The sequence below is a fragment of the Dipodomys spectabilis genome, unplaced genomic scaffold, assembly GCF_019054845.1.
Source record: "Dipodomys spectabilis isolate Male_0828 unplaced genomic scaffold, ASM1905484v1 ptg000197l, whole genome shotgun sequence".
NCBI classification, from domain to species: Eukaryota; Metazoa; Chordata; class Mammalia; order Rodentia; family Heteromyidae; genus Dipodomys; species Dipodomys spectabilis.
Genome location: NW_024870874.1, coordinates 19,801,413 through 19,828,150, shown reverse-complemented (window position 1 = coordinate 19,828,150; position 26,738 = coordinate 19,801,413). Strand labels below are relative to the sequence as shown.

At 41.9% G+C, this 26,738-nt stretch overlaps 1 protein-coding gene across 1 annotated transcript in view; it reads right to left on the bottom strand.

Annotated features, from left to right (window-relative positions):
- Nucleotides 1-4,905: 4,905 nt before the first annotated feature.
- Exoc4 (exocyst complex component 4) overlaps nucleotides 4,906-26,738 on the bottom strand; it is a 691,851-nt gene continuing 670,018 nt past the window's right edge. The window contains exon 18 of the mRNA XM_042695949.1: nucleotides 4,906-5,184. Coding sequence (XP_042551883.1) covers nucleotides 4,947-5,184 — 238 coding nt within the window. The 3' untranslated portion in view covers nucleotides 4,906-4,946. The remainder of the gene's footprint in view (nucleotides 5,185-26,738) is intronic.

Below are 26,738 nucleotides of genomic sequence, written 5' to 3'. Positions count from 1 at the left end.
ACCTTGTGTTCCAAGGCCTGGGAGCAGGGTTGTCCTCTTTGTCTAATACTCAGGGATATTATTAGCTGTGAGGGGGGAGAAAGTTCGAGTTGGCCATAAGATTTTTAAAAGAAAAACCTATTGTAAGGGAGGAATTAAAAAAAAAAAAACACCTATCCTAGGATTCTGAAAGCTGTAGAAGAAGCTATTAATAGGACAGGTATTTTAAATGAGTGCTCGTGGGGTGAAGGGCACAATAGCACCCGAAGAACAATTTTGTTTATAAATTAAAAGGTGTTCTGACAGGCGATAATAAGATAGCTAAAAGTAACCTAAAACGGCAGGAGAAACCGTGAGCAGCAGTTCGAGATCCAATCTGTGAAATCAGTTCTTTTTTCAAATGAGGAATTTATTCTAAGGGTGGCTAAGTTGGGAGAGAGGCTTCTGGTTGTTTCTGACCCCTTGGATGTGGTAGAAAGTTGTTGGAAGGACAAATTGGGAAAGCAAGTCAGGTAGCACAGAGTGGATGAGAGAGGTGAGAACGTTCCCTGGGAGCTGTCCTGCTTGACAGCTGCGTTCTCCCAGGTGGGTGGTCAAGGCTTGGGTACATCCGCAAAGCTGGCCTTCAGGATTATGTTCATCATCTTTATTAGGTCTTGTCCTATCCTGTTAGCCCTCCAGGGTGCTGTGATTAGTGCTATAGGCAGTCTTCCACACACGACTGTCCTTTGATATATGCAGGGGACTGGGCCCAGGGCCCTCGGTGGATTTCAAAACCAATGGATGTCTAAGTCTTTCATATGAAATGGCATGTTTTCTTTTTTCTTGTTGGCCGTGGGTCTTGAACTCTGGGCTCGGGTGCTATCCCTGTGCTCTTCAGCTCAAGGTGAGCACTCTACTGCTTGAGCCACAGCACCACTTCCGGTTTTCTAGTGGTTTATTGGAGATATGAGTCTCATGGAGCTTCCTGCCCGGGCTGGTTTTGAACTGTTTTCCTCAGATCTCAGCCTCCTGAGTAGCTAGGATTATAGGTGTGAGCCACAGGCGCCCCACTCTGGCCTACATTTTTTTGGGGGGGGGTCTGGTCGTGGGGCCTGAACTCTGGGCCTGGACGTGTCCCTCAGCTCTTCAGCTCAAGGCTAGTGCTCTACCACTTGAGCCACAGCGCCACTTCCAGCTTTTTTCTTATGTGGTGCTGAGGAATCGAACCCAGGGCCTCGAGCATGCAAGGCAAGTGCTCTACCACTGAGCCACCTTCTCAGCCCCTCTGGCCTACATTTTTTTTTTTTTTGGGTCCAGTTGTGGGGCCTGAACTCTGGGCCTGGGCGCTGTCCCTCAGCTCTTCAACTCAAGGCTAGCGCTCTACCACTTGAGTCACAGCGCCACTTCCGGCTTTTTTTTTTTCTTTTTGCTTATGTGGTGCTGAGGAATCGAACCCAGGGCCTTGAGCATGCAAGGCAAGAGCTCTACCACTGAGCCACCTTCTCAGCCCTGGCCTACATTTTTAAGACAAGGACTTTCAACGTAGTCTAGGCTGGCCTCAGGCTTACTGTTATAGGGTCTCAGCTTCCTGAGAGCTGGGATTACATGCAACGTTCAGGCTCTAATACATTACAAAAAATACATTTGATCTATGGTTGCTTGAGCCTGTTGATGTGAAATGCCTGGGTATGGAGGTTCATTTGTTCTTTTGTGAAGGGGTAAGATGATGGCGTACTGTTTTCTGTGTCTTTCTGGGAAGGTCTATTTGTAAAAAAAAAATAATTTTCTTGACAAGGCAATGTACAGAGGGGTTATAGTTACATACATAAGGAATGAGTACATTTCTTCTCATTGTTACTCCTTCCCTCGTTTTTCTCCCACTTTCCCTCCCTCCAAATGTTACCCCAACCCCTACAAATTGTAAAGTTCATTTCCAACGTTCTGTCTTGTGAGTATCTCGGTTCTTTGTTGCTGTTTTTAATGTATTATGTGAAGCTACTTCTTTTATTCTTGCATTTTTTTTCTGTATGGTTTATCTGTTGTTGTCACTGTATTTGAATTTGGTACCCAGTATATTGTATATACGTTTATCTGATCTAGGGAAGGGAAATTACAAAATGGTGAGACAAAGGACAAAGGGTGAACCAATCCAACAGGGAAGCCCTATTTTTGTTGGCCTTTTTGTGTGTGTTTACCTGTCCTGGAGATTGAACTTAAGAGCCTGGGTGTTGTCTGTGAGGTTTTTTGCTCAAGGCGAGCTCTACTACTTGGGCCAAGTTTCATTTCTGGCTTTTTGGTGATTATTTAAAGATAAGAGTTTCACAGACTTTCCTGCGTAGGAGGGCTTTGACCCGTGATCCTCAGATCTCAGCCTCCTGAGTAGCTAGGATTACAGGTGTGAGCCACCGGCACCTGGCCTTTGTTGGTCTTTTTAACTGTAACATCATATTTTAGGGAGTGATCTTCATGGTTGAACACTGTCAGTGTGCAGATTTTCAACACTTTAGGAATGCCAGTCACAGCTGTGAATAGTGCAAAACCAGTCTCATAAAATATCCCCAAAGTAGGGCCATAGCTTGGAAAGAATCTTCACTGTGGTCCAAGTGGTGCCAGGATCTACGTGGCCATCCCATCTCCATTAGCATCCACCCCAAAACAGCCAGTGAAAACATCATTGGCTATTCCTATTTTGTGAAAATAGACAGATGCACGAATCTTCAAAGAAATTTCTGTCTTGAGGCCTACAGATCCTCTTCTGTGTAGCTTAACACGTTTGATCCCTCATTGTCATAGGAACGCAGGGATGCTACTTTCCTACTTGCTCTCCTGAAGTCGCTCGCCTGCCAGGGAAGTGCTGGAGCTCGGGGGTCATGCCATTCCACGCCTCCCAGGCCCACTCCCAGCCCTCCTGCTGGCTCCTCTGGCTCATGGTGGCCATTCAGGCTCCCACCGTGGAGTGGACAGGAAGGAAAAGAGAAGGTGCAGAATGTAAGCTGGGAGACCAGGGCTGCCACGGGGAAGTTTCCTAACAAAAGTGGTCCAATCTAGGCACCCCTCATCTCTCCTTGCAGCCCTACTTCTTGCATCCAGGCTTTCGAAGCCCAGTTGGGGACAGAATAGTTACTTGTTGTTGTCTCCAGTACACATTCAATGTCCTCTCAGCCAGGCCTCTGAGCCATAGGAATCTGCAGCGTGCCTTCCTCCCCCAAACCCCTGGAGGGCTACCATGCAACTCCCCACAGGATCTGCACAGCTGCTCTGCCATCTGCCTTGAGTTCTACCTCAGCTCTGTGTGTGTGCACGCATTGGGGCTGGGGTTCAAATTCAGCTCCATCCCCGGAGATAACAAGCGTATCCTCTTTCTCGATACATCTGCTCCATGCGTCACAGCACTTGGCACCCATGAGGCCTCCAGGAAATCTCTGCTTGATAAATAAGAGCAACACGATTTCAGCTTCTCCAGACTGTTTTTAATTTTGTTTCTCCCACCAAACCCAAAGTGGTTATAAAGAGGTGTCAAAATCATGACCATCAGGGGGTAAGGTGCGACCTTGGATGGTCCCAGTTCTTCTTGTTCTCATTTCTGCATGTGTTCAAAAGATGCATCAGTCAGGGCACAGTGGCCTCCTGATACACAGGAGCCATGAGCAGCAGGGGCCCTGGGGAGCTAGGGACTGCAGTGAGATCCCTTCGGCATGCCCAGGACACTGAGTGCCTGCAGCCTGGGAGACAGGCACAGAGGAGGAACGTCCTCTGAGGGCTCCTCTTCCTTGACCTCAGTGACAGATCTGGTTACTTTCCAAGATGACAAAGGTGCTCGAGAGAGTAAGCAGAATCGTTTACCACCAAATAAAGTTTCAAGTGAGACAGGGAGTTTTCCAGCCATTATTTACTCTTGGAAATGAGATGCCTAAAGCAAGCAGAGGATTGAATTACCTTCCATGCTTCCACTGTTGTTCCTAACCTTATTGCTCTTGGTTTAGATAGCACAAGAAATAAAACAAAATGGCCGCCAACCAACGAACAGTCTGGGGCTGAAGCTACAGCATATGGGATGGGGATCAAGAAGAGGGTCACTGTTCTGGTAGGGAAATCTGCTGAAAGGCATGGCCAACTGAGAAGCTGTTTATTTGAATTTGGCAATAAACTGAGAAGCAGTTTATTTGAATTTGGCAATAGAGACAGAAAGCAACGCATGTGTCCTTATATTTCATTGCCTTCTAATCTGGCAAAACAAGGGGTGTAAAAATTCTATTGTTTCTGGGGTGGAACTCTACTGGATGGTTTGAGGACAGGACTAAAACTTGGGTTGCAGTTGGCTTTCCAGGCTGGAATTTTATATTTGTTAGGCAATAATCAGAATATGAATTAGTAATTCATGCAACCCTTTTTTTTCCCCTAAGTCTCCCATATTTTTATTTATTTATTTACTTATTTTTGTTGGTCTGGGGCTTGAACTCTGGGCCTGAACACTGTCCATGAGCTCTTCAGCTCAAGGCTAGCACTCTACCACTTGAGCCACTGCACCACTTCCAGTTTTCTGAGTGGTTTATTGGAGATAAGAGTCTCACAGACTTTCTGCCTGGGCTGGCTTTGAACAGTGATCCTCAGATCTCAGCCTCCTGAGTAGCTAGGATTACACTTGTTAGCCACTGGCGCCCCGGCTAGTCTCCCATATTTTGCCACTCTCTTCCCTTGTCCCACCCTAGCCCCTGGGGAAAACACTGCCCTAAAGTAGTTGTTCCATCAAAATCTGCATTATACTTTTCCTTGTATGGTCATAAGAATAACTAAAGAGAACATAATTCCAACACCATCTTTCCACTAAAGCATCACAGAGGAAACTTAGCCAGTTCAGATTTATAACAAATAAAATAACACAGTAGAGAAAGAAATATGTCTAGCTTCTAACTGACAGAATAAAAACAATGCCCCTGCAGCCTCCCTCCCCCCCCCCCCTCCCACCCTCCCCACAGCCCACTCCATTAGACAGTGGTTATTTTCTTGTCCTTGGTGGCTTGCTTGATGGCGGCCTGCTCACAGATGATCTCCTTCAACCGCTGCAGCCTGGTGTTTTGGATGGTCTGGTCTCCCACCCCGGTCTGGCTGCGGTGCAGCAGGGTCAAGGCATGGATGTACTCCAGCTCCGTGTACTTCACGCCCTGGTCCACCACCAGATTCAGGAGCTCATCAGCTGTGTTGTACAGCATCTCGTAGTACTGCCTGGAGAAGCAAGACAGAACCTGCTCAGAGTTTCTCCGTCAGCCTGGTGGCTCACTGTGGAAGAATGTACTGCCTGTGAGTGTGTCATCCAAGGTGAGTTTGTTTACTTATTCCATAAATAGGTACTGATCTCCTGGAAGGCAGGTTTTGTCCCCCTCATTCGCTCATTCATTCATTCACTCATTCATTCATTCACTCATCTTTTTAAAAAATTAATCTTGGTTGCCTTATTTTGTATTTTTTAGGTTTGCAAAAAGCTTAACAATATCTGCTTTGCCCCTATTGATCATCAAGGCTCTATGGTGAGACAATAAAGGTTTTGTCACATCCATTGGGCATTACTCAAAAACAATGGATAATCTACAAAAAACAGGAACATTTGCATTCTAGAACACATCTGAATCTACCTATCCTAAAATCAGGCTTTCAAAAGGTATTTAAAAAGCAAAAATCAAACAAGTTGACTTAACACTGACAAGCCTAGCACAATGCTTCCAAGGGCAAGCTATAAGCAGCTTTCAATGCTTGTACCTACACTGGAATATATGTCTTTTTTAATTATGGAAACTTTGTGAAATATTTGTCTTTTTTTTTTTGTTGTTGGTCATGGGGCTTGAACTCTGGGCCTGGGTGCTGTCCCTCAGCTCTTGAGCTCAAGGAGAGCACTCTACCACTTGAGCTACAGTGCCACTTCCGGTTTTCTAGTAGTTTATTGGAGATAGGAGTCTCACGGTTTTTTCCTGCCCATGTTGGCTTTGAACTGGGATCCTCAGATCTCAGCTTCCTAAGTAGCTAGGATTACAGGCATAAGGCACTGGCACTTGGCTAATATTTGTCTTTTTATTCTATGAAATGGATAATATTAGTGTTTACCTCTGTTGGTCTTCATGAAGATGAACTGTATAGAAATAGAACACTAATATGCTAATAGTATTGTCATGAAAGCATTAGAATACAATGATAGGTAAGACACTCTGCCTTTCCTAAGCAGCTCCAAAACAAGGAGGAAAAGTAAAGAAAAGCAGAGAAATTAGGACGACATTGTTGTTGACAAAGGACACCCTCATTTTTCTCAGTATTTCTCAGAAATGCATGGCCATGAGAAGTTAGGGGACTCAGCCCATGTCACCAAGACGGTGAGTGAAGATGCCAGGACATGAATTCAGTTCAAAAGTGTGTCTTCAAAGACACCGAGAACTGGCAAGAAGAACGTTCAACATGTTTGTGAGTGAGGTGTGCATGCTGTGAATTCACAGCACAGGAAGGAGAGATCCTGCCTGTAGAGAGGAGGATGCGGGCCTTCACGTGGGACAGGCTTCTGTCAGTTTGAGCTTCTGGGGGAGAAATGCTACATGGAAGGAAGAATGTGAGAAAAGGCGGTGGAAACTGACCTGATGAGAGTGGAGTAGGGTAATGGAGTCCTGGAAACAGGAGATAAAGCAGGGGGGTTATGTGAGATCATCAGACTAGGACTTCAGGCCTACGCAATTGCGGGGACCTCCCTCCCACACACAGGCTACTGTCTGAAAGTCATGCTTCTGGAAGATAAACGTGACTTCAGAATGCAGAATAGTCTCAGAGGGGTCATTATAATTCTAGCAAAAATGGGAACTGGAAAGCCATTTGACTAAGGGCATTGGCTTCAGTGGAGAGGAATGACTGTAACAGACATATGCTTCCATATTACCAATGAGGAGAAGCTCAACCCAGGCTCTGGGTTCTTCTCTTCTGCTAGCCATGCTTCCTTAATTAACATACTAATAAACGTGAAATGACAGTCTTGTGAATGTTCCCTACACAGTGGAAAGAACAAAAGGGTTCATTTTAGATGGACAACTTCGTAAGAGTCTCCTGAGAGCAAGTTCTTCAATGTCACCAGGTAAAAGGTCCTCTTAGTGCTCATTTTCTGCAGTGGCTTCAAATGATTATTCACTGTAACCTCATGGAGCCAGATGTTTAGGCACCACCCATCAAGAGCACCCTTGGATGCAGGCAGAAGTATTTGTGGTAGAGAAGAGTGAAGCCCCTCTAGGGATATGGGAGCCCAGGATCAGCTGTAGCTAGGAAACCATTAGAAACTGCACATTTTGCATACAACCCATGAGCTTCGCAAGACACCCCCACCCCTGCATGCATCTGTTGTAATTTAAAGGAATATGCATCCCATTTGTCCTATGACTTTTTCCCCCCCCCAGTTGTAGGGCCTGAACTCTGGGCCTGGGCGCTGTCCCTCAGCTCTTCAGCTCAAGGCTAGTGCTCTACCACTTGAACCACAACACCCACTTCTGGCTTTTTCTGCTTATGTGGTGCTGAGGAATTGAACCCAGGGCCTCATGCATGCAAGGCAAGCACTCTACCACTAAGCCACCTTCCCAGCCATGTCCCATGACTTATTTATGACTCTGAATTACCTGGCCCACCATGGCTTTCTCCCTGACATAGGTCCTTCTTTTGAGAAATGACATATCATTTACTTGTTTCCCTTAGAAGCACAGGTGGGAGAAAGCTATCTGTTTAGAGAATTTTCTAACAATATACATTTTAAAAAGTGCTCAAGAAGAATACATGTATGAATCCAGATTTATTAAATGGAATAATAATTTGGGTCTTATGATTCTTTCAAAGCTAGAAAGGCTTTAAAAGCTGCAGCACACTAGTTCCTCAAACATGAGAATGTTTTGCTAGAAATTATCTAGGGAGCTTATGAAAGGGGCAGAGTTCCAAGCTCCCATCCGCAGACACTGTGCTTGACAAAGGTTCCTAGCCAGCTTCTGGGTATGAGCCAGAGTCTGTCTGCATCTCTTCTAAACTGGGTCCTAAAAGCATGGATGGCTATAGAAGCCGTATGTGGTTTATGATGTTTTTCACGGAGATTAAACCAAAAGAATTGGGGTTCTTTGCAGCAGATATCGATATTTGCATCATTTATGTTAAGACGTAACATTGAGCCCATCGGACCAGATGAAATTGGATTTTATTTGAAAAGCCTGATGAATTGTTTCCAGGGATACTGGCTGGTTTTCTACAGAGGCTGCTGCTCTACACTCAGAGCAAACAACAAGCCAAAGATGCCTGGGTTTCTTGTCCTGGGTCTTACAGTGTGAGAAGTGACAAAGGATATGCCACGTAAGTTCTTCATGTTTCGAGAGCTCCTGTGTAACGGAGACCTTTCTAAATCCCAGAGTGACACTCTGAAGTGAACTGGGAGGCTAAAAGAATTCTCAAGAGCTTCAGATAAACACTGAGCTAGAATTGCAAAGCTGAGTTATTAAACAAAATTGACAGGTAACTGATGGTGTATTTTCTACAGTTAGGGGAAAAATCCCCTATAACCATGATGATATATTAGATCATAAAAAAGCATAAATATTTAAAGACAGAATGAAATTCATTTATCTTTCAGAAAGATACCCAGTAGCAACAACTAATAAATCGGCATAGCAACATTTAGACATGGAAGTGGGTAAAGGGTACTACAAGAGCTCTAAAGAGAAAGTATGAAAATGCCCCAAACTATGCAATTAGAATGAGCAGCCATGATAAATACTGATAGACTACAATAAAATTATGTAACTCAACAGGGATAAATAATTGATCAGTACTTATCGAGGCCCCAGGAAAATAAAATCTTGGTCTTTATCATCAGGCATTTACATAGCAGCCACGGATTTCAAAGCTACCAGGATTTACACTCGATGGCACAGTACTGCCTGGGCAGAATCTGGGAATATATGTTTTATTTAGACATTGTCAGCTCAAAACTTATAGAGTAAGTCTCTTCACCATGCAAAGAAGTCAGGGGCCAATTGCAAGATGTGGACCAACTATCCCATTGTAAAGATCAAGGAGTTTCACATCCCTCTGGTGGATGGAACATTCCGAGAAAGTATGTGCCCTCCAGTGGCAAGTGCCTTCTCTTACCCTTTGCTGTGTATCTTTGGGTAGTCCTTCTCACAGTGTTATGGATACAGAAGGCAAGAGGCGGAGCGATAAGAGAAGAGGTCAATCTAGCATGACAACATTGAGCCCTTGTTCTGAACTACAGAGATCATTTTCTTTTATCTTCCTCATAGAGACCACTTTTTCATTAGTTTGAGTGTCTCACACATACAAGGCAAGTGTCTGACTACTGCCCTGTACCTCCAGCCCCTTCCTCTGTTTCAAAGGCAATACACTGCAAGTCTTTCTCCCCTATGGATTCTGCCTGGAAACATTTGTATCAGTAAGGATATGAAGGGGATTTCTGGAAGTGGGAACATTTACTAAAGTCTTACAATATAAAGTTTATTTTATCTGATTGGAAAATTAAAACATGTAAATATAGAATGGTCTACACAATAAGATTATTAAAAAAAGATTAACCATGTAACTCCCACCATGAGGACATACTTCGGGGGCATATTTTCTTACAGTTCTTCTGCCCCTCCCCTATACGTGTCTAAATAAAGAATTAGTCAAAAGATAAATATCTTGTTTAGGACATTTGGCAGAGCTGTCATGCTGCCTTTAGATTTTCAATCAAATGTAGTTATGCATATATATATATATATATATATATATATATATATGTATAAACAGATTGTTGGTTCCTTTATATTCTTGAGTTTTAGTGCTTTTCCTGATCGCTCCTGAAGAGTTTTTCATACATTTTCCTAGGCAAAAAACTTGGAAAATTTTAGTCTCTCATCCCTAGTTCAATCTCCACTTTGGCATACTCAGTATAAAAGTTACCACTACATCTCTGAAAGTTTAGTAAATAGTCTCCCTCCCTCCCTCCCTCCTTCCTTTCTTCCTTTCTCCCTTCCTTCCTTCTTTCCTTCCTTCCTTTTTTGAAACTGAGAGAAGAAAGCTCCATTCAAACCATGTTTCTTCTATTCACAGCAACTCTCCTTCCTGTACCTCTAGGCCTGTTATGAGGATTGGATTTGGGGTGATAGCAAGGCTTTGACTCACCCCCTGGAGCAAATGCCCTGGACAAAGCCTTGTCATCTCCTTTTACTTGGTGGGATTCAGAATCCTAAATCCTTGAATGGAAACCACATTTCAAAACAGCCATCTTTCCTTTGATATCTATGGGAGATTGGTTCCAAGATCCTAGGTATGTCATAGTATTATCATAAAAACTTCACAGTCCTCCCATAGATTTTAACCATGCCTAGATTATTTATAATACCTAATATCATATAAATAGATTTAAAGAATTTATAGTATCTTGTTTGGGAATGATGACAAAAGTCTGTACATGCTTAGTACAGATGATTTTTCCCTGAATTTTGTGTGTATGGTGTGTGTGTATATAATGTGTGTGTGTATAGTATGTATGTGTTTGTGTGCTAGTACTGGGCCTTGAACTCAGGGCCTTACAAAAATGCTTGGCATTTTTGCTTAAGGCTGGTGCTTTATCATATTCTCTACTGACTTTTTGGTGGTTACTAGGAGATAAGAGTCTTACAGTTCTTTCTATCTGGTTTAGCTTTGAACCACAACCTTCAGATCTCTGCTTCATGAGTAGCTAGGATTTCAGGCATGAGCCACCACCACTTAACTGTTTAATTTGGAGTGGCTGAGACCAGAAATGTTTTGGTTCAGGAATTTTTACATTTAGAACATCTGCATATACATAATGAGATGTCCTGGAAATGGATTCAATTTTTCCCATGAAATTCATTTGTTTTCCTGTACCCTGCTATGGTTTAGATATGCTCTGGGTGTCCCTCCAAAGGTCTATGCGTTCAGCTTGGTCCCCAGGGCGGCAGTTCTGGAAGATGGCGGGAACTGGAGGTGTGGCCTACTGGCAGGTTTTGGGTGAACCTGAAAAGTACAGGAATTTCCGTCTAATGGAAAGCATTCTGGTGTGGTGGCAAATCCAGCTGCAGCAAGTCATAAAAAAATAGGAGGATTGCTGTCCAAGTACGTGCCCATGCAGGAACTGAGACCCTGAGCTAGCCAGTGCAAAAAGGGCTGAAGGCATGGATCAGCAGTAGAGCACCTGCCTAGCAAACTTGAGGCCCTGAGTTCAAATCCCAGTATCACCCTTCTTCCTGGAAAAAAAAAACACAATAACTAGTTGCAAAACAAAACAAACAGTACAAAAAAAGGCAACTAGATTATAGGCAAAATGTTTGCCTCCTGTTTTCTCTGCCGCTTCACATGGTAATAGACAAGGAAACGTAAAGAAAGAAGAACAAGGAGTTGAATGATCCATACACTAAATCATCTCAGACTTAACTGAGGGGTGGTGCTAGTAGAGAGATTTAGAGTTGTAAATACTCTAGTGATAAACTAAACTCTGGTTCTGGTTGTATCATTCATACATATAGCCTTCACTTGCTACATGAATTTGGACAAACACTCAGCTCTATTTAATGCCTGGTGGCATTTTAAGATTTTCCAAATTTTCCAGCACCTCTGCTTGGTCCTTCAACATCTTGGGTTTGCATCAGAACCAGTGGATGCTGATGCTCCTGGAGCAAGGGTGGGCAGATGCATCAATGACTGGTCTGGAGACACTGAGCAAGTGTAATGGTAGCTCTGATGCACTCTGCAGACCAATAATAAGACGGATGACAATCCTGCTTTAGTCAGAAGACTAAATTAGTTTGTTTAAAAATACAATGTAACTGTTCTTCTTTGTCTTCCCTTGAAAGAGGTTAGAGCTTATTACAGTCATGATTGAAAATTCTAATTTAAAATGAGCTGAAGTTACTTCCATTTCATGAATCAGAACACTAAGCAAGAGAAATGCTAAATAATTTTCAGACAGTAAAAGGTAGAAATAGAGACCTATTCTCCATTGGGATAGTTTTGTATTGTCAACAACATCAACAATATAAAACAAAATAAAAACCAACCCGCCTTGCCGATGTTCCTTTAGCTGGTGGTAGCAGCAATCATTTTAGAGGTAGAAGAAAGTGCTTGGGAGTCTGTGGCTTTAGGGCTTTCTCAGACTTCTTTGGTCATCTACCTACACTTCCTTTATCTAAGATGATTTCCCCCCCCATATCAATGACACTACAATGAAATGGCAGTTACCATACTCAGGGCCAAAGGCCTTGCCTGCCAGGTGGGCTGGTTCACCAGTGATGGGAGGGAGGGGAGAGGGGGGAGGGGGGAAGAACAGCTACCTAGCAGCCCAGTTCTGATGGCCACACCTTGCTTCAGCAGGTGGGCTTCGGCAGTTTGGGGGATCTCTCCTGGGAAAACTTCAAGAGTTGAAGTCAGCTGTCTTCATCCCTCTCAGGAACACGTCGTAACATTTTTGATAGTCAGCAGCAGTCTAGAGTCTGGCTTTATTTCTCTTCAGAAAACACAGTTGCTCAAAACAAAGGAATTCCTCTGAGAGGAGCTGTCCGCATCACTGTTGAGATGACGCACTCCTGGCCTCTGTTAGACATTATGATGGAGAAAAAAATGCGTTGCATTTCCTTAGCTCCAAACCGTTCTCTCTCCACCTTTGGAATATGTTCTAAGTTTATGAATATCTATGGTTGAAAAGTTCCACATCGACAATGTAAGGATTCCTATGTAACTCCCTGCTACATCATATGTAACTCCCTGCTACATTAATTCAGCTTTCTACGGTGGGGCTTGAGGAAAATCTGCATTTTAAATCTGGTACAATTAAAACTGTGTCTCTTTGGTCTGGCACTGCTTTCGGTCAAAGCTCATTTGTGTGAATAATTATTCAGTCCATTACGAAGTCTGCCCAGCTCCTTCTTCCATTTTGAAGGTTTTAATAAATATTGATCAGGTCCATTTCTGTTTGCACTTGCCAAAGCAATTCTGATGGATTCATCTTCTGATGTTATCAAATAATGAAATATGAAAGAGTGAATAGAATTAGCCTCTTGTTCTGTGATTTTTTATTTAGGTCCTTCATCTTACTTTCATAATTGTGTTTGTCTCATGTTTCTGTAAATGCTCTTTTGAGTATCAAAAGGTGAGCTTGGGTTAAGGAGAGTTATCCTGTGCTGAATATCAGTTTAGCCTTTTCAATTTAAAAATACAGTGGATCACTTTAGAGAGTCTTTTCAATTTTTAAAAATAATTTATCTAATATCACAGGTAGGTAAAAAGGGCATCGTATCATGCCCTTTGCTGGCCACAAAGCTACGTATTGCTTACCAATTAGCATGAAACTCCTCTACTGTATATCATCTATTATCCTAGATTAGAAATATGGGAAACAGCTGTTGAATAAAAACAATTCAGAGACCCATGGCCTTTTTAGTTTTAAGTAACAAGATGGAATGACTAACTTTTCACTAAATAATGCAAAATGTTTATTCGAGGGAAACCTAACATTATTAATATTCATGTTCAAAACCTACAGCATTAAGTGATAACATCACATAGAAAGGCACAGTCATGGCTTTAAGAAGTTTCTTTCATTAACTCTTAAAAATATCCAGGCCAGGTCCAGACCAAAGGTATTTAAGGCAGGAGATAAATGTTTTAATGCAAAGTAAAGCAGAGTCAGGGCTTACACTCAATCTGCCTGTCCATTCTGCTTCCCATTTCTTGGTACTTGGGATAGGGTGGACCAGATGGAGGGCCTGAGGCAAGGGAAAGAAACCCAGGCATGGCTCCAAGTATTGGTATGCATTAATGATGGAATAGAGATGTGAATGGGTTTAGGTTTCATTCATTCATTCATTTATTCATTCCGGTGCTGCGGGTTGAACACAGGGTCTTGTATGTGCTAGGCAAATACTCTTCTATTGGCTTTTGCACTTACAATATGGGGAGCCTGCCTATCTGGCCATGTTTGAGAAGGAAGGTCAGTAGCAATAGGTGTGGATGACATGGCTTTTTGGGGAAGTTATTTGCAATACATCATGGGAAACAGGCCTAAGGTGATGGATGAAGTCTAGCAGGTCACAATTATGTTAGACAGGGACCCCCATTATAATCATCAGGCTGCTAGGGAGCTATCAGTTGCTCAAGTTCCTCAAATTTTGACTTGCTTTTAGGTCCTATTTGGTGACTCCAGCATACTTCTCAAAATCATTCTATTGCTCAGTGCCTCTACTCTGCTAAGACAATAGACTACATCTCTTTGTCCTGAAGGGCCATGGAAGAAAATGGTAAAACAACAACAAAAACAACAACAACAAAAGCAGTGGATTATTTGGAACATGTGAGAGCATATGTAAATCAGCAGGTCCCAACAGCAAACGCTTGAGGATGTATTAACTAAACCATTAGGTTATTTATGAAAGAGAGAAAACCTAAATAAACCAAAGCTTCAAAATGGGCCACCTGAGATTCTAGGACTTGTGACTCAGAATGGATGTCAATTAGAAAACTAACGGTGCAAATAGGAAGGAGCTAATGGAAATATGTACAGTATCCAGCAGGGTTTAATTAAAGATCCAAAGAGTCTGACAAATGTGATGGATAGCTGTGGGAGCAATGTGAGTTTGGTGGATGAAAAAGACCATTGTGGCTGATACATATTTGGATGTCAGCAAACCATTTGATATAGTGCTTCTAAAAAATGTAACTAGCAAAGTGAATTTATTCCGAATGGCTATTCCCAATAGGACACGGGCTGAAAACCAAACAAAGGGTAATAATAAAGGTAAATCAACAGATTCAGAAGAGAAAACATTCAGTGAATGCTAAGGACCCTGGCTTTATAACTGATCTCACTTAATACCTTAATTAGTGTGCAGGAAGATATACAGAACGTGGTAGAGAAGGCAAATGTGAGTACTTGGGACAGGACTACAAAGAGCAACAAAGGGACCCTGGAGAATGTAGAATTATGGGAAGCAATAACCAGAGGAGATTCATCTTTGAAAAACCCATCCGAGTGTGTCTGAACAATTATTATGGCCTGCATTTGGCATCTGGGAGGAGCCTTCGGACGATAGGGTTTGACAGCCGATGGGGTAGAGCACCAGCCATGGTGAGCCCTGTCTTTGTTGTACTTCAGAGTTCTTTCTGGCTTTCTACCAGAAGCCAAAGTAAAGACAATCAAAAAAGAACATCAGATAGGATGAAAAGAACAGAGAGTTGGGGAAAAAAGAATAGAAGAGATTCAGTTGATTTTTTTTAATTCAACTGTCAGCGTATCAATACCTGCCAAACCCCTATCCAACTGTCACTTTATTCACTTTTAAATATTCATTTCTACCTAGAAAGTTATGTATCTCCAAAAAAAAATGTATGTGTGTGTGTGTGCGTGTGCGTGTGTGTGTGTGCGCGCACGCGCGTGCCAGTATGGGTGCATGATCTCAAGACCAGGACGCTGTTGCTTAGCTTCTTCACTTAAGGCTGGTTTTTCTACTAATTAAGCTATACCTTCACTTCTGGCTTTATGTTGATTAGTTGGAGATAAGAGTCTCTCAGATTTGTTTACCTGGGCTGGCTTTGAATCTTGATCCTCAGATCTCAACCTCCTGACTAGGTAGGATCACAGATTGAAGTCACCAGTGCCTGGCCAAAAGTTATTAGTTTAACATATTTTAAATATGTGTGTATATAACATGAAGATACTTGGTATAGTATACTACTTCAGATCATAGAGTTAGACTTCTAGTGGCCTGGGTTTGAAACTCAGTTCTGCTTCCTATTATTTGTATAACTTTGGTCAATCTATTAATCTCTTTTTTTTTTTTCAGTCGTGGATCTTGAACTCTGAACCTCGGTGCTGTCCCTGAGCTTTTCAGCTCAAGGCAAGCACACTCTTAACATTTGAGCCACAGCACCACTTCTGGTTTTGTGGTGGTTAACTGGAGATAACATGGACGTTCTTGCTTGGGCTGGCTTTGAATTGTGATTCTCAGATCTCAGCCTCCTGAGTAATAGGATTACAGGTGTGAGCCACCAGTGCTGGCAATCTCTCAATCTCTCTGACTCATTTTCTTCATCTGAGAAGGAGAAATGGCCATATGGGATTGTCACAAATTTTAAATGATTAAGACAGGGCTAACCAGAGTAAGGATATATAGGAATAACTTAAATAGATGTGTTTCCTAGTAAAATACAGGCCTCTAACAGGGTGGGATTCTTATTATTTGTTGTTCTCTGTCAACTTGTGAAGAAGATAACTAGTGAGTGTTGAATAAATGAAAAGGAAGAAGTGGATGTGAGAGTCACAGTCTAAAACATCCTCAGGTGATCAAGGGCAATGTAAAAAGTGATCTGTCATTTTTCTGACACAGGGAGGGAAGAACTAGAAATAAAATATATGATCTGATTGGGCTCTGGTGGCTCACACCTGTAATCCTAGCTGCTCAGGAGGCTGAGATCTGAGGATCATAGTTCAAAGCCAGCCCAGGTAGGAACGTCCATGAGACTCTTAACTCCAATTAACCACTAGAAAACATGAAGTGGTGCTGTGTGTGGTTCAAAGTGGTAGAGTGCTAGCCTTGTGTGGAAAAGTTCAGGGACAGTGGCAAGGCCCTGAGTTGTTCAAGCCCCATGACTGACTCTCTCTCTCTCTATATATATATAAAATGCATATATATATGTAATACATATATATACACACATATGTACATATATATACATACTATATCTGTATACATACTATAAATGTTATATATAAATACATACATACATACATGTATATACATATACATATTATATAATCTGTGTAAAATGCATAGGGGGATGTCCAGGGAGAGGTGACATATTAAAAATGACCGATTGTCCAATGGAAAAGAAGACACTGGAAAGAGATCTATTAAGAAAGAGATCAATTTTTGTCCAATTTGTAATATTCTTCCACTGTTCTTTCTCAGGCAGCCTTTTTACCTAAGGCTTTTCTCAACCTGTCTGAACTTCAGTTTTCTGATTTACATTATAAAATAAGTAGCACTATATAACAGGTTAGGCTGAAGGATTAAGTGCAATGTCCTGATAGAATCTCTCCTTTGTGATGGGTGCTGATGGCTCACTCCTATAATCTTGATACTTGGGAGGCTGAGATTGGGCGGGTCTCAGTGTGAGCCAGTCTGAGTAGAAAGGGAAAGGTTGGCGTGCTACCTCCTAACAGTGAGCTGGATACAGCAGTGCACGCCTATTATCCTAGCTACACCAGGGAGAAGATTGCAGCCTAGGCAAACACTCGGGCAGGAAGTGAGGCCTTATCTCAAAAACAGCTTGAACAAGGGGCTAGAAGCAACGCTCAGGGGGAGAGCACTGGCCTTTGAGCAACAGTGTCAGCTACTGAGTTCAAGTATTCCTTCTGTAAGAAAGAAAAATAGCGTGCACAAAAAGGGCTGGAGGCAGGCTCTGCCTGATAAGGGTAAAGCCTTGCGCTCAAACTCCAGTACCATACCCCGCCTCCAAGCAAACAAACACTGTGCTATATAGACATAAAAATAATAGCTAACTTTTATTGAACACTGGTTGTCTCTTGACTGACCTCTCTCTTACTCCTAGACCAACTTCTGGTTCTGACTGGATCATGTCACTATTGTGCAATACAATAAAACAAAGACAAAAACAAAACTTGTATGTTCCACTGTGCTATTATAGCATCAAGTCCAGTTTCCCAGCTGCAATACCAAAGAACTTTTGTTTTCAAGATAGGGCTCCTATTTTACCTTTTCTTCCATTCTCTCCTTGCTTAATTGTCCATTCATGCCAAACTGAACGACTCACTGCCCTTTCCACGCTACTTGGGATTTTTCAGCTTCCTACAAAGTCTCAGTCCTATGAAGAGTCATTCCATCTCTGCCACTCATAGTAGAGCTTACTTATTGAACATGCATCATTCAGTCACACTTATTTTTTTGTTTTAAAATTAAGAGTATTTTTGAGCTGATGGTAAGCAAAAATGATTACTGATGTATTCACTTACTAGCTGTGTGCACTTAGGAAAGTCGCTTAACTTTCCTGGGCTTCTGTTGCCTTATCTATAACAGGAGGAGACTGAGGTACACAGCTCATGGTGCTCTTAAAAGGATTAAATGAGGGCTGGGAAAGTAGCTCAGTGGTAGAGTGCTTGCCTTGCATGCATGAGGCCCTGGGTTCGATTCCTCAGCACCACACAAGCAGAAAAAGCCAGAAATAGCACTGTGGTTCAAGTGGTAGAGTGCTAGCCTTGAGCTGAAGAGCTGAGGGACAGCGCCCAGGCCCAGAGTTCAGGCCCCATGACTGACAAAAAAATGATTAAATGAGTCAATGTTTATAAAATGATTATAGGGTCTGGCATATAATATATATATATATAACTTTTTGTTAAATAAGCAGAACAAAAGATGCAAAAAAGTCTAAAGCACAGTGTTCTCTCCCATTTTGGGCTCCCAGCTACCCACTCTGTGTCTTTCTTAGACATTAACACTGTTACTAGTTTTCAGGGTCAACTTGCAAATAGACTTATACATCTAGTGTGTACTTATTAACACACGCATATACACACATTTAAAGATAAATGATGTTTACGTGCTGTTTTGCACTTTGCTTTTGCAGTTTTACAATGTATCTTGGAGGTGGTTCCAGTTCAGTGCATATTGATCTGCCTCATTCTTCTTAATGGCTGTAGAATAGCCAATTGTATGGATGTACTGTCATATATATTTATTATCTTCACCCAGATTTCAGGCTCCTTGGTGACACAGGCTGTGTCTTAGGTGTCTCAGTATTATCCTTAGATTTATATAGTGTCTCTGATAATCCTTTTTTCTTTGCTTATTCATTCAATAAATATTTAAGCATTAATTATGCACCATATATAGATATATCTGTAGCTATCTCTCACACACATGTACTACATAAGCACAGAAGGGTAAAGTGTAGTCCTTGTTCTCTGGTGATGCAGCCTGGTGTGGAAGTGACCATGCACTCATGTGTCAGTGGCTCTAGGAGAAGTGTAGAGGGGATTCTCGGAGATCAAGAAGAGTGTTGTATGCTTCGCAGAGTACTCAGGGAAGGCTTACTGGACATTATCATGAGGCAAGCATGAGGGAGAGGTCCTGCAGGGGCACAGGAAGTGGGAAAGTAGGGAGACTAGGGTTAGGCAGGACCTGTTCCTCCCTGGACTGCGTGGTGGGTGTGGAGGGGCAAGGAGGAAAAAGGAGAGCAGGTAAGCTGGGACCGGAGCAGACCAGACCTGTACGTCACTCTGAAGACTTGGTGGTTTTATGGGTGAATAGAAGGGGTTGAAAGGTAGGCAGACTTAGGAGATGCTAATGGTTCATTTTGCTTAGGTTATTAAAACATTTACTATTATTACTAGGATTTAATAAAAAAGTTATTTTAACATGAATCTCACAACAAAAATGGACAAATGTTTCATGTCATGAGAAATTCACAAATGCACTACCTTGCCATTCTTTTTCTATTTCTTTCCCCCCATGGTTTTAGCTTCTGAATTTCTGGCTTTGGGGAGCCATTGCTGTGTGTGGAGCTGGGGGGGGGGGGGAGGGAGGAGGGGGCGGAGCCGAAGACAGAGGATTTTTAGAAAGAACTCATGCACGATGACAACTGTGCTTTCAAAGTTCTTCAACCAGAGCATGAAGGGCTGAGAGTCAGGAGAGCATCACACTGTTGGACAACCTCACTTTACCCTGGATCACTCAATTTCTTAAATTAGACCCTATCGGTCTTCTGGAAGCTTTCCCACAAACCTAAATTCTCAAGCATGGAGTTCAACAAAATCTAATTCTAAGAGAGAGAAGGATGCTATTATCTCAGCAGAGAACAGCGCATCGCCGCTCTATTCTCCAGCTTCTCTCACTGAGTCGGCACTGGCCTGGCACCTGACAACATAAACACTGGTAGAAGCATTGAAGGCTAGCAGTCAGAACACAGGAAACAGGCTGCCTCCTCCTTGCAGTTGCCTTTCCCCATCCTTCAATGCGTGTGGTGAAATGTGCAGGAGTATAAGTTGGAAGCAAGACTAATAACTCATTTAATCTGTAAGAGCCATACAGGAAAGGTGTGACAACCTTAATTTGGTGGAGAAATAAAGAGCCAGGGATAAGGCCACAGCCTACTTCTGGTGATGGAATGGAGTTAGACTCTGGTTGTTCTGATTCCATAAGCTCAAGCTCTAAGATTCTACTGGAGGTGAAGGAGCTTCTGAAGCCCAGCTAATGCCCTCCAGAAAGTAATGCCCTCCAGAAAGCTGTGTACCAGTAGCTCATACTTGTAATCCTAGCTACTCTAGAGACAGAGATTAGGAGAATTGTGCTATCTAGGCCAGCCTGAGGGGAAAAAAAAGAGAAGAGATCCTGCCTCAAAAATAACCAGGGGGAAAAAAAGGCTGGAGACATGGTTCACACAGTTGAGTTCCTCCCTAGAAAGTGTGAGGCCCTGAGTTCAAACTCTAGTACTGCCAGGAAAACAAAAACAACACACACAAGCAGAATAGAGTTTAGGTTTAGAACTGTGGTGGAGAGTATCTAGAGAGAAATAAGATATAGCAGGATATAATTAACCATAGGAAAACATATCCTGAGAGTCAGCAGGGAAAAAAAAATTAGGCATTGAGGGAAAGAATAGCAATTTTTTAAAAATAGTTTTTTCTACAAAAGACTAATAGCAAGACCGCTCAACAATGCCACCCTCCTAAGTCTATATATAAAGTGCCTTTGATGGGAAACATTTATATAGCATTTGCATTCTTTTTTTAGAAAGAAAAAAGTATCTGATTTGGAAAAAAAAAAAAAAAAGCCTCTCAGAAAGGGCAACCTTATGAGAAGAAGGTCTTCAAACAACTTTAATGCCTCTATTTAAATGCTAATGCTAACCTATAGCGCTGGACCACACAAAAACTAAAGTTTTTCAAAGACCATAGAGTGAATTTAAAATGAAACCTTAATTTCTGTTGGAAATGATTTTTTTTTTAAATTGTGAAGTGTGAGCTAGTCCATGGCATTCTGGAAAAGGAAGACTGTTTTTATCAGAGTAACAGTGACACGATGACAAGGTGGATGGGTAACAGGAGACTCGCCAGCATCAGAGCAAGGTGGCCTCTGCCACTGACCCCCACCAAGCATTGGCCACCAATCTCCTACCTGATGCACGACAGAGGTTGGTGTCTCCTAGCGCCCCACCTGTTTCCTGTGATGACCTGCACTGAGGCAGTGCTGATGCCTGCAGGGAAAGCAGGGGACAGAAGCAGGAGGAAACACAAAGGCCAGGAAGCCACTTGGTTCAGAATAGTGAGAGCTAAGTGTACTTCCCAGAGGGCTCTTGAGTATTCATTAATGACACTGGAAAAGTGAGGCTGGAGGGCAGGGCAAGGTTTTGCTCCTAGTCAGAAAACCAGGCAGCAGGGCTTGGGAAGTGTGGCTTGCTTGAAAGCAAAGGGAAACAAAGACAGAGGAAGAAAACCAAACCAAACTGAAAAGGCTAGGGTGATGTGAGGGGGGGGCAAGGATGAAGTTTCTGGGAGTAATTTGATCATTTTTATCAGGTTTAATGGTTATGAGGAAGTGTTCCTTTTATAGAAATTAATCAGCTTGTGTGTTTAAGATATGTGTCATCTTTTCTGTGCTATGGTTTAATAAAAACATTACCTTATACTGGGTATGTGGTTCAGAAGTGGGTACCTGTATTAACACACACACACACACACACACACACACACACACACACACACACACACACACACACACACACACACACACACACACACACACACACACACACACACACACACACACACACACACACACACACACACACACACACACCCAAGAACTCAAGAACTCAACAAACAACTGCCTCTCCCTGAACACCTCCAACAAAGGTAAAACTTCAACAAACAAACCACCACCACCAGCAGGAAATATACACAGGGCAGGAAGTGTAGCACTTACCTAACATACTAGAGACCATGGGTTTGATCCCCAGCACCACAAAAACAACACGAATCACACATGACCTTTCTCTTCCCTATCACCCACGCAAAAGTTAACCAAAAGGAAAGAAGAAAAAAAGAGTAGATAGCAGACCAGGTATTGAGATGGGTACCTGGCTATGTATTTATAACTCAGTCTCCTGGTATAACTAAGAAATTCTGATTTTATGAACCTTGACAATGTTGTGCTGAGCAAACTAGGTCTGAGTTGTAAAAGACCATATCTTGCAGAATTCCATTTACATGATATAGAGTCATGAGGGGCTGCCAGGGGTAGAGCTGGCAGAGGAATTGGGGGGATGGCCCATGGATACAATTAGGTGGTGGTAAGTAAGAGCTGACAACCTTGAGCCTACACTATAAGGCAGTGAATTGCACACTTCAAAGGGGTTAATGTTTATGGTATGTAAATTATCTCAATAGAGCTATTATAAAAATGCAAATTTCATAGACAAGAACCCTGACTTAGTACAGAAGTGTTTGGTCCACAGGCAATACTGTTAGGAAGACACATCCATCATTCAGGACATTTGCTGCAGTTTCCCCATGATAATTGTGGAAAAGCTTCTCTAAGCTGACAGATACGGAGACATTTTCACTAAGCGCCCCAGGACTGTGCTGAAGCCATTTCTCAGGGCTGCAGACTTTGGTAGGTTAAGTGATCAACGAGTCCCCCTTTCCCCCACCTTTGGCAGTAAATACTATCCGCAAGAAAAATATATGACAACTGATAATGCATAATCTTGACTAGAGAACTAGGTGAGAATTGGGAACAGTTCTGTAAGTACAACTACAGAGTAACAGAAATATAATTGAGTCAGAGATCTACTAATGATTTTTATTAATATTTATTATCAAAGTAGACCATAATTAAGGAGAATAATTAGCTTTTAACACTTACTATGGACCAGATTCTTGACAAGTATATGTGACTTTGCCTTTATAACCTAAGATTTATACAAGCTAACTACCTGCCTATAATCACCTGTTAAAAAACAGCACTATGACTGAATTCTTTGCAGTTTTTTCTCTTTTTCTCAGGATCAGACTCTGACTACACAACCATGTTCTATTTTATTCTATTCCCCCACCCCAATTACACAACAAACACTTCTGAGAGTGGGTAGTGAGCAAAGTTACCAAAATCAAGCTTGGGGAGACAAAAAAATCTTTACTAATCAAGAGACACTTTGAGGCTGGATTTGTGGCTGCCCTCTGGAAATAGAAAAGTGCTATGGAAACCTATGTGCCTGGCAAGAACACATTTATGGGCACAGGATGGGGAAGTCACAGAGGGGCAGATGACTCAAAGTGCGACCATGGTGCTACTTGTTGGTTTCACAGTGGGACATAGTGCATCTTGGATTTGTCTGCTCTTCTGCACAACTGGCCTTCCGATCTTTATACATGGTCACAGTTGAGGCTATACTTGAGGGGAAAGAGGAGGACATTTTGGCTTGGGATGCAATTTTAAAGGACAGACATTTTAAAGGAAAGGCATGCTGATCCAAAATAGGAAAGGGAGAAGTTATTCAAAAGGCAGTAGAAATGCCCTGAAAGCCTGAATGTATGTAGTTTTTCTCAAATGTAGCAGGCAGGACAGAGTAGAAAGGATTTTTCTCATCTCTTCTACCTTTCTACCTTCAGAATCATTCATTCATCATTTAAAAAACCCACCAAGTGTTCTAGGGGCTTCCCATATTCCCTGGGGGATGTCGATGAACAGGGTCTGGTGTCCTTTTCTGTGGCTCAGAGGAAACATTATTCTCCTGCCCTTCATATTAGTGGGAAAACAGTTAATGGGAAGAAGGTGGTGACAGTAATTCCTTGACCAAACTGGTCACTTCTTTTCCACTAGTACAGGGTGGGTAACCTGAGTTTATACATGGGTAAGAAGTAGAATCAGGATGCAACCCACACTGATGGAACTTCAAGTTCCCAACCTCATCACTAGATCACTGTTGATCAGAATCAGGCGAGCACTACTAACAAGGTTATTCTAAATTCTCAGCCTCCAATTAGCACCAGTATGTTGGGACAGTAGATGCCTTATTGGGGAGTATAGGAAAAAGAGAAAGCAACAAGGAAAGCCTCTATCTGTGCAGGCCGTCAGTGGGACTTCTCTAGCCTGCTTCTTGCCTCTTCTAAATTCACCCCAAATCATGACACCACTCAATATACTTGTTCAGTTTTAAAGTCAAAGAATGTCAGCGTCTAAGGTCATTCCAGGAGATGTCGTATATTTCCTTATAGTCTTATAAGGAAATAACAGGTTTTGTGGTATCTCAAAGTCCCCAAACAGGAAACACCATGTCTGGAGGGCCCTGAAGGTCCCAAGACAGGTGGCTGAGTGTGTCTTTCTCACTGCAGACTCAGAATCTATTTTACTGGCAACCATTTCTCATGTTTCTAATGATACATATTTCAAATGTGGTGGAGAAACAAACAATGGCTAGAGACTCAAATGTTACTACAAATGCTTTCTCAGGTTGTTGTGTGTGTGTGTGTAAGTGTTTACAAACTGTTTGGACAGAAAAATTGTCACGATGTGTTTCAGTACCAGTTGCTTTGGGGGAAAAAAATCCTGACTGTTTCCAGTACATATAGCCATGATGTCATTAAGAGTACCTATCTGTTCTTTTATGTTCCATTTGACAGTACAGACATTATAGAACATTTCTGATATGTTTATTCCAGTCCTTGCTCTGCCACGAGTGATCATGGCGCTACTAAGGATGTACCTCAGTTTCTAGCTAAAAGCCATCCCAGTTTTTATATCTTACTAGGCTAGGATACGTTAACAGCTAAAAACCATCCCAACCAATGAGGAGGGTTGGAGTTGGGGAAGGAAAAGGCTTATTAATGTTATTTCTGTTTTCTAGGAAATGGAATGAAGGCTTGGCTAGATGGAGGGATGAGGCCCTGGTCACACAGCTAATCAGCTGGAGAGCTTGGACTGCAAATCTGCATCTCCTGAGCCCAAAGCCTGTAACCTTCCATCACACCACACGGGCTATGGACAATTTATTGCTTCCTTGGCTTCCTGGGGGCCTCTGTAGTAAACGGCAGTATGCCTGGTTATAGACAGCCCGCATTTGTTATTTGTCCTGTTACAGTTCCATTGTTTTTCTAGCATGCATTGTGTCGTTCGATCTGTAATGTTAAAAAAAAAAAAAAAGATGGTGGTGGATTTGACAAGAGCATTGAGCTCACTGGGAAATGTGTATTTCAGTGTATATTCAGCTGAATGTAATAGTGGCTTCATTGTAATAAAAAGCTTTATTTTGCTTTGTAATGAAGACACAAAGCACTTAGTTGGAATCACAATCTTTAAAAGGAATCTGCTTTATATTCTGTTGCAGAAATGAAGATACCAAAAATTCAAAGGTACTTTCTACAAGATGACTGGCTCAGACGTGGGATCTCTACGTAGGCACCTCAGTTTTGCTTATCTGTACTCAGGGGTGGGCCAGAGTTTCTTATCTGTTCCTTTTTTTTTTTTGCTTCTTCAATGTTTCACAGGTGCTCCTTGATCTTTCCATTGTCTTACACTTGTGAGAACTGATAGACTTCCAGCAAATACCAGCATGCATGAAGGTCTCAAGCAGGTACAGTCCTATGATGTGCTCACACATTCTCCCATATGCAGCAGAACTACAACAGCTTGGGGCAGAGGGGAAAAGAAGCTTATAGCTTTTAAATAATGATTGTTACTGTTTTTGGACTGCACAGAGATACAGAGTAATTATAAAGCTCTTCAAAGAATGAAATAAGTCCATTAAATTCAGTTAAAAATTTTTTTTTCAGAAACACTGCAAGAGATACCTCTTGCTGTTTTCTTTCTTTCACAATGGACTGAAGGAAGAATATCTCATTTTCCAAATGGAACTTTGTGGAGTTTTCAATAAGCCCCCTCAGCACTTATCTAAATCTTTAATTAGTTCTATAATATACTGATGATATCAAGCCTAATTAAATTTATATAGATAAGGTGCAATGAAATTCTAACCAAGTGAGCTGGAAAGCATATATTAAATAGTAAATTTAAGGGTTCAAGCTGATAACTACAATTTTATATCAAAAAATTAAATTCAATTTGCATGTTGTATTCAAATTGATTTTGAGTGTGCAAATTATTGGGCAAAAATCTCTTCAACAGATCAGTAAAATTACTAATCTGGCCTGTTTAAATATCGGTTATTAATGTCTGCATTTGCAAATAAGCCACACACATTTGCATTTTTACTGCTTACAGTAAAAAATTATCCAAACCTTATGCCATTTTATTAAAAATATGAAGTGATTTTTCTTTTGGCTTCATACATAAATTAAAGAAGCAAAGAAACAAGTGTATGTTCTAAAGAAGAAAGAGTCAGCAATTCAATATATAGCAAGTAAAGATAACATCTATCTGCTGACTATAGGAGTTTATGTTATCCTTTGGGAACAGAAATTATAATGGCAAAATCCTCTTATTTAGGATCAACTGGAACAGAAACATCTAAAAACATCTGGTGCCATAATGACAAGGAGAGGTGGCATATGCAGATTTGAATGGAGCTTACTTTCAGTTTTGGGAGCGATCAGAGATACATGGTTATTTGTATTGGAGGGTCACACATCAAATAGTCATCTGATTTGTTAAGAGAAAGGTCCACCAGCCAGGTGCCCTTGGCTCATGCCTATAATCCTAGCTACTCAAGAGGCTGAGATTTGAGGATCACAGTTC